Source organism: Armigeres subalbatus, chromosome 2 (genome assembly GCF_024139115.2).
Source record: "Armigeres subalbatus isolate Guangzhou_Male chromosome 2, GZ_Asu_2, whole genome shotgun sequence".
NCBI lineage: Eukaryota > Metazoa > Arthropoda > Insecta > Diptera > Culicidae > Armigeres > Armigeres subalbatus.
The window spans coordinates 95,343,074-95,357,557 of NC_085140.1; the positions used below are offsets into that span (position 1 = coordinate 95,343,074).

At 43.0% G+C, this 14,484-nt stretch overlaps 2 protein-coding genes across 6 annotated transcripts in view; one reads left to right on the forward strand and one right to left on the reverse strand.

Annotated features, from left to right (window-relative positions):
* The window catches only part of LOC134210117 (probable beta-hexosaminidase fdl), a 158,001-nt gene that overhangs the window by 37,177 nt on the left and 106,340 nt on the right, over nucleotides 1-14,484 (forward strand). For 3 of the 4 annotated variants that reach the window (XM_062686139.1, XM_062686141.1, XM_062686140.1), the window contains one exon: nucleotides 3,067-3,319. The exons of the other annotated variant lie outside the window; for it this stretch is intronic. The gene's annotated coding sequence lies outside the window, so the exon portion shown is untranslated. The remainder of the gene's footprint in view (nucleotides 1-3,066; nucleotides 3,320-14,484) is intronic. 4 annotated transcript variants of the gene reach the window in all.
* The window catches only part of LOC134210119 (uncharacterized), a 62,692-nt gene continuing 59,170 nt past the window's right edge, over nucleotides 10,963-14,484 (reverse strand). For both annotated transcript variants that reach the window (XM_062686144.1, XM_062686143.1), the window contains exon 4: nucleotides 10,963-12,853. In XM_062686144.1, coding sequence (XP_062542128.1) covers nucleotides 11,567-12,853 — 1,287 coding nt within the window. In that variant the 3' untranslated portion in view covers nucleotides 10,963-11,566. The remainder of the gene's footprint in view (nucleotides 12,854-14,484) is intronic.

The following is a 14,484-nucleotide window of genomic DNA, read 5'->3' on the forward strand; positions in this document are numbered from 1 at the left end:
CTCTTAGAGCCTTGAAAAAGGCTGTTTGCTTCGCCTAAGTGCAAAAAGTAAGAAAACGATCTTTTCAAATAACCGCGAATTTTTAGTGATGGTATAAAAAAGACTGAATGCTCTGCGAGCGAATGCACTTTTCTTTTATACTACTTAATTTTGAATCTTCTCTGCTTCCCAATTGGTGGGCCAATCAGCTAGTGTCTTGTATCCCGCTTCTTTGTCAGCCAAAGCGTCATCATCAACGCGTTCGAGAAGGGCTTCTTCTTTTTAAAGCTTGTTGCTCGCTGCTGGCGTCTATTTCTTAAGGTCACTCCTGACAGAATCCAAGTTTCAAAGTGCTCACGTTTTCGGGGGCACACCACTCGATACGGAAGCAACGCACAATTGACATTTTTATTTTTTCACGCATGCTGCGACGCAGCAAAGCTGAATCAACAAAAGTGACAGTTGTTTGCCGCCTCCGTATCGAGTGGTGTGCCCTCGAAAACGCGAGCACTTTGAAACTTGGATTCTGTCAGGAGTGACCTTAACGGGACTTTTCGCTTGATACAGGCCAATAAGCCGGGCAAGCGAGCTTAGAATTGCAGTTCAGGTGGGAAGTAGGGTGTTCTTTTCTGAGACAACATTGTTAGTAGTAGAAGGAAGGAAACACCCGGACATGGGATTTCGGGTGATAAGATTTAGAATTCATAACATGGGACGATCATTTGTGTGCGGTCAGTATCAAACAATGTTTTTCTATATATTTTTTTATCAATGCCAATATTGCATTGATCAATGCATTGTTATTCAACGTGTATTTGCTTAGAATTTAGTTTTGGGTCGCGCGGATTTGGCGCAGAATGGATTTTCATGTCGCGCGGAAATGGCGTGGATTTGATTTTAGTCGGCGCGGAAAATATTTCAGGATCTCCGTAACAACCCTGCAATTTCTATTCCGAAGGAAATTGAAAGCTTTGATGTTGATCTCTATCATTGGCTCTCTGAAGAACCGTTTTTTTTTTGGACATACATACATGTGGCTTTTCTTCAGCCTGTCTCGGCTCATCACCGATGCCGGCCGGTCTCGGCATTGCTGCTTTGTCGGGTCTGTATGGTGGGCTGCTGCTGTACTGGCTAGGTTTTGGCTGATGATGGTGGCTTCGATGACTTTATTCCCTGCTAAAAGGTGTGAGTGCTGTTCAATCGATGATGCGGTTGCTTCGCTTGTCCCGGTCAGAATGAAAGGAAAAATCGCGTTGCGCTATTTTATGGCTTCTCGGCAGACCCAGCGGCTGCTCATTCGCTGGTGTCTGCACCAATCAGAACGTGGTAATGGAATGATGTAAGAATTATGCGGTACCCATATTTATAGGTTCCCTTGATCTCAATGTTTTTCATTGAAAACAGTTTCATGCCTATTAAAACAAGTTTTTCGGGTCTTATCAAGCATGGACATGAAAGGCATACTTGAAATCTGTCGATTGAGGGGCTTACCGCAGAAATTCGTCCACTGAGACGAACGCTATTAACGTTTAAAATCTTTCAACACAGCGTAACGCGGTCGATTTGAATATTTTGAAATGACACCCGGTATAGTAAAGAGAGACGTAAGTCCTACGTCAAAAAACTCAGTTTCACCTGACTTATCAACGGACGACCCCAAAGGGGTCACCAAACACCAAACATTTGTAATTTCCCACCACTCCGTAACATTTTTGTATCGTAACCTATTTTTTGTAGTATGGAGAGTTACCAAATGACACACCCCGTTACACCATTGTGATACTGTATCAATAAACCGAAAGCATTTTATCCTTTATTACAGAAGCACATTCAATTCGCGTAACGCGACACCATATTTTTGTACCTAGTGTAACTTCATGGAAAATGGTCCGATTTTGGATCTTAATACACGAAAAGAAAGCTCTTGACGAGTACTAAGAGAATACGAAATATTACTTTTCCAATGTTTGTACCTTTTGTCTAGTATCAATTATACGACTATTTTCGTAACGCGACACCATTTCAATGTCACTGTTTTTAAAGTACAAATATTTCATGTAAACTAAAATTTTCGAAGCAATACAATGTGCACACAAAAAGATCATTAAAAACTGTATTTAATTACGTATTCATCAATACATTTTCACCCAAATAGCACATTTATAAAAAAAAATGATTAGGGAGTATTTTTTTATACTAAAAATCTGCTACTTTGATTGGCTATTAAACAATGTTCCGAAAACATTTTTCAGTGGAAGAAATGTTTTTCTTGTAATTCAATATGTATGTTTTCCTGTCCTATAGATATTGGATCCTAATTTTGAAGTTTGAAATTTTGGTTCCTTGGCGTAGAAGTGCGTGGATTGTGTCTTCAACTGTCCAAGACGAGTTTAGTACTTTCCATTTAATTCCACTACGTTTTGTTATCTTTACAGATGCGTATTTCAACCTCAACTGTGAAGTCGTCTTCAGTGTCTCGTAAGTCGAGTCAAGCATGAGCCATTGAAGATGACTTCACAATTGTGGTCGAAATACGTATCTGCAATGTTATCGTAGTGGAATAAAAGGAAAGTACTAAGCTCGTCTTAGACAGTTGGAGACAATTTGTTTTTCTTGATTTACATAGCGAGGATCTTAAACAACTCCTTGTTTTTTTTATATTCTCATTTGAAAGAATTTGATTCACCACAGTCTGTGAAGACTTTCGCAGTAAAAATACAAACACCTAATGAACTAGAAAATATGGCTTTATTGTATAGCACAGAAGCCAACATGTGCAAAATGTGTGCTTGATTATGGACATTGAATCGAATAATCATCCAGACAAGCATGATGGACTGTTTCAAAAAATCCCTGTCGATAGCATCATAAATGGTGCCATATCCGTTTATATGGTCGCTATAAAAAGATTGAGCAATCGTCATCCAATTCATAAATAATACCGTTTATTGTTTTGCCCGGCTGTGACCCCAATCAAGCGAAAGGTGAGACACTCCTACTCGCCATTTTAATTGATCCCCATAACTAACCGCGCCCAGCAGTATCTATCCAACAGGAATTGATCAATTTATACTTGTGTAATTGCAGCGCTCCCTCATCTGCGACTCGCTCTCTCCCCCCGCGTTATGTGGCTCTGTACGAAGACGATCGCAATGATGACTTGAGTCACGTTTGCAGTTCGAAAAAGAAAAAAAAAGTGTATCTCCAATTAATGCCGAGGCTTTCGTCGTCGGAGTCATCTGTTTTGTCGACGGGGCACGGCGCCTGCACCCGAGTACATCACCAAGCAACGACAGCAGCAACAACTACACCATCAGTTCGATAGCTAGTCTACCAGCTTGTGAGTTATATTCCTCATCCACGAGGGGGAGACAATTAATGTGTTTTACTTGTTTGTTATTAATTAGTCAGAACTAGAATAGCAATTTGGGGCGTAGATTTGCTCGCGAGTGGAGTTGTCGGTTAACCCTATACTAACTATGGTTTGGCTAATTTGTAGATAAGACTGCTATTATTGGCGAGCGGAAGGAATTTTTCGAAAATAAAAACGCTTTGGATTTTTACTCAATTCGGTTTTTTATTCGGTGAAGTTTTAACATTGATAAATGAAATTTCAAACTTTTTTTTTAAATTTTGATACTTGTTTGTTGTGTGTCTTATTTTTTGTTAATACTATATAGTACTTACATATTGTTCTATTTAGCTAACTATACATTAATCTATATCTGACAATTTAAACATATATCGCTATTTACATCGGCTGTGACTAGTTATAAGGCTCGTTGTATATGACATTTCTGTTACACGAGAAAAATATGTATCGTAATGTTGCGATTAAATTATTTGTGCAAACAGGTCTCTAATAACTCTCGTTTCTGCTGATAAAATTAGGTTTTGTTTGCCCACGTGCAAGCGTTTTCTTCCGCTTTTTTTCAAATCAATTGGTTGAACAAGACGCCCCAGATAAGAGATAAGTGCACCATTTAGTATGTGGGGATCTCGGCACAGATTTTCGATGTGTACAATGAGTTGGCTTATCACTGCGTATCATATTTGGCGCGACAAAACAAACAACGAGTTTCTTCTAGGGCTGCCACTTGTATATCTGATACTAGCTTGATTCGAGGGTCTCACGTTAGACAGGCGGTTGTTCCCCATTTTGAAACAGTATTGATAAGATCCCTGCATTCTTTAAAATAAGTGACAGAACTGTTAAATTTTGTGTGTGTGTTCTTTTAATTTGTGTGATTGGATGTTTGGAAAAGCATTAGATTGTAGATATCGTAAATATCGACATGGTGCTGATGTTCTATTGCGAATAAAACAGTAGTCATCTGTTGCATTGAATGATTCGGCGAACAAAACGTAATTAACGAATGGCGAGAGCGTATAGGCATGAGTGAGTGATTTCCGGCGAATACTGCTGAAATTGATGTCTGACAAGTGACGCAGAAGGCAACACGTATCTTGTTCAAAGGTTAGTAGAAGAAACTTTGTGTATATTCGCAACTTCGAATTCAATGACATGGTAACCACGTAGATTAGAAGTGATGAAGCATGCTACACTAGAATAGCCTACGTCTTCGTGATGTTTTTTTTTACAGATAAAAATTTGTGAAATAGAATGTTATTGGTTATGAAATATAATGAATTTGTGGACTTATTTTTTCAAGATATTGAATGAGTGCACTCAAAGTTCTGGACACTGTTCAACAAGCGTCGTAATCGAACGCCGCAGCTGAACATTGTGCGGCTACAAGACCGGAGCCTAGTCCAAGACTACACGCAGCAGCTGGAATATGTGCTTGCAATGGAAGAACTGTTATGTTAAGCTTCTCTTGAAGATGGCTATAGAAATGTTCGATCCACCATACTACCGCAACCGCTGCACTAGAAATGGTTTCCCGGAATTAGAGAAACGACTAGTATGACAGCGAATGTGAACATTTAGTGTATGAGAAGAAAGTAGTATGGGCAGATTGGGCAGTCGTGACACGACTACTGAGGGTCGTGGATTCGAGTCTCATCGAAGGAAAGTGGTTATCTCCGCGGCTATAAAGCAAGACCATGTTGAGGGTGGCTGGGTTCAATTCCCGGTGCTGGTCAAGGCAGTTTTCGGATTGAAAATTGTCTCGATTTCCCTGAGCATAAAATTATCACCGTATTAGCCTCATGATATACGAATGCAAAAATGGCACCTTGACTTAGAAACCTCGCAGTTAATAACTGTGGAAGTGTTGAATGAATACTAAGCTGCGAGGCGAAATGTCCCATTGAGGGATGTAATGCCGGTAAGAAGAACAAGAACCCTATTTGATTGCTTTTCCTTGATTAGAATGGTCACAACGCCATTGCTCTTTCCTGTCATTGCTGAGGCTCCTCCAATCGTAAAGCCACTCAAGTTTTCTAAGGAAAAAAAGTTCCTTTGCACAGGTCTTAACAGCCCTCAGGTTGTCCCGTTAGTTGATCACTGTATTACAGGGATTGAATTCAAAAGAGAATGGAAAAGTCTCTCACCTATCATCTCTGTAGACATATACGATATGTACACGCTTAAAGTCATTCACACAATTTTGTGTTTCGTTCACACAAAACGGGCCTAACCTGGAACAACACATATTATGTGTAACTGCCATGTTACTCATTTTAGTGTAATTGACGGTTAACGATTTCCGATGAGTTCCTTTCACACAGTGAGAGAGCTGTCGGAAAACGGACCTAACCTCAATTATATTTTTTCATGTAAATTGAAAATTATCGCAACATTTTATACTGTTTCAGAGGAGTCCGCATTTGTTTCGATATGACCAAACTAAAGTGCGATGTTTATAGTTGCACATTTTAGTTGTATCGTATCGAAACATGACGAAAATCCACAGAAAAGTCATTTTCGTTGCGATGCATGCCGGACGCAACCGCCATCATGGCGATCCAAATGGACTCGACAGTTCGAAGCAAAGTTTCTTACACATATTTACACAGCGACTGTGCATGTCTTACACATAATTTTCACACAGATTGCTATTCTCTCGTGTCATCGTCGTCATGTGTGAAAATTATTCATGCGATGTGTAATTTACTTTAAGCGTGCATGATAAATTTCTTTTACAAAGCTCCAAATGCGGGGAGCATTGGTTCTGATGATGCATTTCAACTTGTTTTACACAGCTGTGCAGTGACCAACACGAAAGGAGCTAAAACAAAGCGAGAATCACCATTTTTCTGGGGGGGGGCTGACTATCCGATTCTGTTTTTTCGCACTTGTATACACGTTTGATAAATTTGTTATCATGGCTTGTTATGATTCGGAACAGTTTTTGCTTCTCTTTTATCATTGTTTGTTATCTACTGAGAGCAATTTCTGCAAACCCTGCTGTATTAGGGTCAAAGCTGCCAATTTCTCTGTCACTCGAATGACCGTCACTTTCTCTTAAGAAAATAGCCAACTTTGCCATGATTTTAATGTCAGTATTTTCATCGTTTCCGAGAGAGTAGAATCTGCGAGAACTTTTACTCTTCACTGTGCTCCGCGTAAACTAATGCTACTGAAGCACGCTATTTCCTTAGGACACACGATGTTAATAACAACCGAAATGTATTAACAAGTTCTACGTCCTGGAAAAGCTTCATCCCTTTTGCCAAAGTCTTACTAACTGCAAAAATGGCCAGTACTGCATTTTCTGACTTTGTATTTGCTCGAGTGAAGAGAGTTTGTTGCTTCTATAATCCACTGTACCAATAATTTGAATCAATAAATGAAAATTAAAATTGATCGAGCGCCCTACCTTTGAAGCTCTATTAACTTTTGTTTCCTTCCTTTAAGGACACTCCTCACGGAATCCAGATTTAGAAGTGCTCTTGTATTCAATGGACACCATTCAACTCGTAAGCAACGCACAACTGTCATTTTTAATATTTCTGCTGTGCTACGTTGCAGCATGCGTGAAATAATAAGGATGACGGTTGTGCGGGACAGCAGGGACTATGTCCAAGGGCTTGACGATCCCTCCCCAGGCCATCTGCGAGTTGTGGGGCTTGCCTAGGATGTGGTGGGGTTTGACAGTGGGCCCTGTTAAATTCCTATAAAAAGCTGCATGTATATCCGCAAATAGGCCCCACCAAAGCGAACGTGTGCCGCTCAAAGCGCTCAAGCCCAAGTCCTGGTTGTGGCACAAATCTACCAAATTGAGGTGAACGTGCCCCTGGAGCGGACGTTCTGATACCTGGTGTTAGGTGGGACGCTAAACAGCCCTGACACGACGGCCCTCCGACGAGACAGGAGGTTTGCGTAGGCCCAATAAGCCGCCTGGAAAACCAATAATTACGAACAATATAAGAGATAATGCAACTCGATATAATCGGCAAAGACCTAGGCGACGAATAAAGGATCACGATTGGAAGCTTGGAACATGGAACTGCAAGTCGCTAGGTTTCGCAGGTTGCGACAGGATGATTTACGATGAATTACATCCCCGCAACTTCGACGTAGTGGCGCTGCAGGAGATCTGTTGGACAGGTCAGAAAGTGTGGAAAAGCGGGAATCGAGCGGCTACCTTCTACCAAAGCTGTGGCACCACCAACGAGCTGGGAACCGGCTTCATAGTGCTGGGTAAGATGCGCCAACGCGTGATTGGGTGGCAGCCAATCAACGCAAGGATGTGCAAGCTGAGGATTAAAGGCCGTTTCTTTAACAATAGCATCATCAACGTGCACTGCCCACACGAAGGGAGACCCGACGACGAGAAAGAAGCGTTCTACGCACAGCTGGAGACATACGATGGATGCCCACTGCTGGACGTAAAAATCGTCATCGGTGACATGAACGCACAGGTAGGAAGAGAGGAAATGTATAGACCGGTCATCGGACCGGATAGTCTACACCGTATCGAATGACAACGGCCAACGATGCATAAACTTCGCAGCCTCCCGCGGAATGGTAGTCCGAAGCACCTTCTTTCCCCGCAAAAATGTCCACAAGGCCACATGGAGATCACCTAACCAAAAAACGGAAAACCAAATCGACCACGTTCTAATCGACGGTAAATTCGGTAGTCCCCACTTACCGCAGTGTGAATATTGAATCCGATCACTACCTCGTTGCAATATGCCTGCGCTCAAAACTCTCGACGGTGTACCTACAACACGCGTCGTAGTCGTAGTAGGCTTAACATTGGACGGCTACAAGACAGTAGACTAGCCCAAGGATACGCGCGCAGCAGCTGGCACTCCCAACGGAATCTAGGCACAGTCTTTAAGATGGCTGGAGAAATATTCGATCCGCCATTGGTAGCACCGAAACCGCTGCATTTGGCACGGTGCCCCCGGATCAGAGAAACGACTGGTATGACGGCGAATGTGAGCAGTTAGTAGAAGAGAAGAATGTAGCATGGGCGAGATTGCTGCAACACCGCACGAGGGCGAACGAGGCACGATATAAACAGGCGCGGAACAGACAAAACACGATTTTCCGGAGGAAAAAGCGTCAGCAGGAAGCTCGAGACCGTGAAGAGACGGAGCAACTGTACCGCGCTAATAACACACGAAAGTTCTATGAGAAGTTGAACCATTCACGTAAGGGCCACGTGCCACAGCCTGATATGTGTAAGGACATAAACGGGAACATTCTTACGAACGAGCGTGAGATGATCCAAAGCTGGCGGTAGCACTACGAAGAGCACCTGAATGGCGATGTGGCAGACGAAGATGGCGGTATGGTGATGGACCTGGGGGAACGCGCGCAGGACATAATTCTACCGGCTCCGGATCTTCAGGAAATCCAGGAGGAGATTGGCCGGCTGAAGAACAACAAAGCCCCTGGGGTTGACCAATTACCAGGAGAGCTATTTAAACACGGTGGTGAGGCACTGGCTAGAGCGCTGCACTGGATCATTACCAAGGTTTGGGAGGAGGAAGTTTTGCCGCAGGAGTGGATGGAAGGTGTCGTGTGTCCCATCTACATAACGGCGATAAGCTAAAGCTAATGCTAAGCTAAAGCTAAGCTAAAGCTAAGCTAAAGCTAAGCTAAAGCTAAGCTAAAGCTAAGCTAAAGCTAAGCTAAAGCTAAGCTAAAGCTAAGCTAAAGCTAAGCTAAAGCTAAGCTAAAGCTAGCTAAGCTAGCTAAGCTAAGCTAAAGCTAAGCTGGGGAGCTAAAGTGAGCTAAAGGTGGGGTGGGCTGGCTGGCTAAGCTGGAGCTGGTGAGCTGAGTGGGCTGGAGGCTGGGGCTGAGCTGAGCTAAGCTAGTGGTGCTGAACAGGTGGGCTGGGGTGGGAGCTGGGCTGAGCCGTGGGGCTGGTGGGAGCTGGGGTGGGGCTGGGGTGGGGAACAGGGGGTGGGGGTAGCCTGGTGGCTGGGAGCCTGGGGCTGGAGGCTGGGTGGAGCTGGGGGTGAGGTGGGCTGGGGCTGGGAGCCTGGGGAGCCTGGTGGCTGGGCTGGGAACAGGCTGGGGCTGGGGTGGGGCTGGGGTGGAACAGGTGGGGCTGGGAGTCAGGAACAGGGCTGGCCTGGGAGCCTGGGCTGGAACAGGTGAGCTGGTGGGGCTCAGCCTGGGTGGGGCTGGGAACAGGGTGGAACAGGGGTGGGGCTGGGAACAGCCTGGGAACAGGGGTGGGCTGGGGCTCAGCCTGGTGGGGCTGAACAGGTGGGGCTGAACAGGGCAGGTGGGCTGGTGGGGTGGGGCTGGGTGGGGCTGAACAGCTGGTGAACAGGTGGGGCTCAGGGGTGGGGCTGGGAACTGGAGCTGAACTTGCCTAAACTCAGAGCTGGGCTAAAAACTAAGCCTAACTAAAAACAGCTGCTAAACTAGCTTGCTAAAGCTGGCTAAAGCTAAGCTAAGCTAACTAAAGCTAAGCTAAAAGCTAAGCTAAAGCTAAGCTAAAGCTAAGCTAGCTAAGCTAAAGCTAAGCTAAAGCTAAGCTAAAGCTAAGCTAAAGCTAAGCTAAAGCTAAGCTAAAGCTAAGCTAAAGCTAAGCTAAAGCTAAGCTAAAGCTAAGCTAAAGCTAAGCTAAAGCTAAGCTAAAGCTAAGCTAAATCTAAGATAAAGCTAATTGGTTGTTGTATAAGCTAACGCATTTTATTTGAAGTTTGTATGAGGATTTCAGCCAAAATGTATAGGAAAAAATACCTCAGTCACTCATTCGATCTGAAAATTGGTTCTGATTGCTCGATTGAGCTCAGAATTGCAAAAAGGGCAGTTGGTATGTTACAGAATAATTTCACAGAACATTGTACGATGATTAAATGGACTTTTATATAGTTTTTGGCTGATGCGATTCGATCAAAAAATCTAAAAGTACACAACACAGCTCCTAATAAATCAGTCGAAAGCTAAGTAGAAGTTCATTTAATCATCGTATAATAAACCGCCTAAGACGAGTTTAGTACTCTCCATTTAATTCCACAAATTATTAAATAGAGAGTACTAAACTCGTCTTAGACGGTTGAATACATTCCACTAAAAGGGCTTAAAATATTTTATCATCGTATAATGTTCTGTATCTGTGAAATTGTTTTGTAACATACCAACTGCCCTTTTTGCAAGGCTGAGCTAAATCGAGCAATCAGAACCAATTTCAAGATCGAATGAGTGACTGAGGTGTATTTTCCTATACATGTTGGCTGAAATCCCCATACAAACTTTAAATCAACTGCGCCACTTTATGCAAAAACCGATTGAGCTGAAACTTTGAGAGATTAATTTTCTCACTCAAAGACACAATCCTGGGGGGTGCCCCGTGGAATTCGACAACATTTTTTTCTCCTCATATTGAGCTGGGCCAGTCTACTGCAGACCTTACAGTAACTTCAGTCCGCCCCTGTCAGAGAGTTCTTCAAGCTTTGATGGGTAAAATTTTAGGACCTCTCTTCAAAATCAGTTTAGAAAAGTCGGTTAACTGTAAAGAAACCTGTAGCTGACTAGGCTATTAGGTATGCACGAACCCATATCGTAGAAAACGAAATTTCATGTTACTTTTTTACTTCAAGCGTGGTTTTTTATTGAAATGTGTTTTAAGTACTAAGGTAATTATTTTTGTTTGTCGAGGTTTTGTTTTACAGTCGCGGATATTATTTTGTTAGTCGTGGATTCGTGGAATGGAATTTGCTCAGTTTGTAACAGCCCTGCAATTGCAAAGAATTTCCCGTGAAAATTTTAAATATTTTTTTATAGAAAACTCAACAAGAAAGATTTCAAAATTCCGAAGGATTTGTTTGTAGCAATTAAGAAGAATTCAGTAGATTTTTCTGTCGAAAACTAGGAAAATTTTACGTGGAAACTTGCTTCATATATTACGAACTTTCTATTAAGCACTTTTCGAATATATCTAACACGTCTACAATAAAATGTTCAAAATCGATATTTTTATGCTATATCACAAAATAAAATTTTACTAAATTTGAAATAACTCTTATCATACAGTGAAAAAATCATTTCTCCTGTTTTCGCCATACATTCGACTGCAACATTTCCTAAACGCTATTCGCTACGTATTACATTGACTAAAATTCGCTAAGGCCATCGTATGTGATTTATGGTTCCACTTCATTGCCTGCGTTAAATCATATAATGCAAGTCACTCGGACACCACCGTCCTCAAACATATCCACTGGACTCCAGTCGCAGTGCCGCTTCATATGTCGGCAGTCCAGTTTGATCGATTATCTGGCTCATATCCAACCGAACGAGACCATTTTCGGCGAGATTCCGACAGGCGTCGTCGTCGCCGTTATTGTTGCCGGGGACCCCCCGCCCGCCGTTATCAGCCGGTTTATTGCATTCGACACCGTTTGGCGGACCTATCCCAACAACAACAGCGTCGGTAGCTTGGGCGGATTCTTGATTACCGTTGCTATTAGGGCTATTAGTATTATCGTTAACGCTATCTCTTGCCGCAGCACCAGCACCAACGACGGCAGCTGTCCCCATTGCCGCCGGTTCGTCTGCCCGTATTGTTCCGATGGGTTGCAGCGATGCACTCGAGGGGAGATTATTATTATTCTCCTCATTATGCCGGGCGTCATCGTGACTGGTGCAGCAAATCCGATCGTCGTTGTTGTTGTTGAACTCACCGGTCGCGCACGCTGCTGCCGTAGTATCACCGGGTGAATGAAATTGTAAATCTTGTAATAGCAGCTCATTCAATTCGCAACCGCTAATGCTGCGGTTAGTAATCCCATTGTCACTGTGGGTGATTTGGATGCTGTTGCCATTATTGTCACCGTCGCAGTCCATCAGATTGTCACATCCAATTGCGGACGATCCGGTCCAATTGGTACTGTCCGTGGTATCACCGCAATCCCCCTCAGCCGGTTGTTCCGCAGCGAACCCACAACCGACGGGGCGATTGTTGTTCATATTATTTTGCATCACCCCTCCGTCCACGTATTGGCCACACTTGCGACAGTACACTTGCAAACTGTCACTCAACGGGCAGCTGCAATTACCGATTTCGCTACATCCGGGCAAGCTGAGCATCCGGCCCAGATCTGTGAAGTCTGGTTCGATGAAACGGTTTCGCTTGCGGCGTTGATTACCGACGGGATCATTCAGAAGGCTTTCCAGCTTCGCCGACAATCCGCGGGCGTTCGATTCTCCGTCGGATGACACCGTACTGATATCGGCACTTTTGGGGCGAATTTTGGTGGTACCGGCCAGTTCGTCCTGTGCCAGGACGGTATCGTAACTGGGTGGGGGCCCATTAAAATTGTGTGGGTGCTGGTGGGATAGCTGCTGGTTTTGGACTGCATTGGCAGGTAGTGGTTGGTACTCGCTTCCTGGGATATTGTCCGTGAAGTAATTACCATAGCGGGTGACACTGCAACCGCTGATATCATCGGTTCCGACGGGTGATGGGCCGTACCCCGATGGAGTATCGTAGCACTGTGAATAGGAAAAAGGATTATCGTGTTAAATAGTGGATTTATATATATGAGAATTTACTTGAACTAGTAGAAACTCATGTTTTCAAGGTTGTTCTAGTTTTGGTGGTACGTATGTGGCGTAACATGTGTGCCAAACAACATTCACAGGGACCTGTAAGTTTACGGCAACAAAGTAAAATACTTGATCCCTTATCATTTAACACCAGCTATTTGGATGCAAGAACCATTCACCACTAGATTTGAAATATCTGACTGTTTAAGGATGTCTTCAGGGCAGGGTTTGAATCCAAAGGAGAATGAGAAAATCTCTCACTTATCATGTCTGTACACTCTCTCGATAGGGAACATACCGTGAGAGACGTTTTTCTTTAGCTGTTACGAAAATGAATTGATTCGGGGGGCTACAACCCATGATAAATTTCTTTTAATAAGCCCCAATTGCGGGGGCACCGGTTCTGATGATGCATTTCAACTTGTTTTACACAGCTGTGCGAAAACAATACCTTCCATTTGCGTCTTTTTGGACTCGACGACACTACCCATAATTCCGTTACCCATAATGATGTTACCCCGAAGGCCACTACCCCGAACGCCAATACCCTGAGCAACTATCCCGAATGCCATCACCCCGAATGGAATACTACTCCGAATGTGACAGTACCCAGTCAGTCATGATTTCAAGTTTATAGTTTTTTCCAATTAATCTATGTATGGAAGTTTATTTAGAATTCATGTGTATAATTATTATTTGTTTTTTACGAATTATACATTAGCAGGGTGACTTTAGTCGAGTAAATTACACAATGTTTACGAAGATTTTGATCGTATATCCGTACTTATTTTCAGACCCGATTGACATTTGACAAGGTTCATCGTGCCAGACTTTAACGACAAATTCTCGTTCCGTAAAATCCCGTTACATATGGTCGGAGTTCTTCCAAATCGTACCAAGCGCCAACAAAAAATTACCATTTTTTCTGCCCAAAACTGAAACCGAATAGGTGATGCGTTAAACTTGACGAAGGCGTTCATTTGAAGAAGGAATTATCTCTACTTTCATTTGGAGATGACATCATTCAAAAAAATGCGTTCATACCGGGAAAACGCTTTATACCGGGCAAACGCGTTCACTTAAAGCAGGCATTATTTCCTCTGTTCGCCTTATACCGGGCAAATTCGTTCATTGAAAAAAGGCATTATCAACTCTGTTCGCCTTAAATCGGGCAAACGCGTTTATTTAAAGAAGGCATTATCAACTATGTTTGCCTTAAACCGGGCAAACGCATTTATTTAAAGAAGTAGTTATCTCCTTGATTCGCCTATGTTTGCCTTAAACCGAGAAAATTCGTTCATTTAAAGAAGGAGAAGGCATTATCTTTTATATTAGTCTTATACCGGGCAAATGCATTAATTTAAAGAAGACATCATCTATTCTCTTCGCATTATCCCGGGCAAATGAGTTCATTGAAGGAGGCTTTATCTACTACAGCGGTTCTCAACCTGGAGTAAATGTACCCCTAGGGGTCCCTTCGCTGGGCCAAGGGGCTACCTCGGACAACAATGCATAATGGCGGATTTTAATCAAAACTTATTGATAAAGTTTTTATATATGTATATTTTTTTTATTTC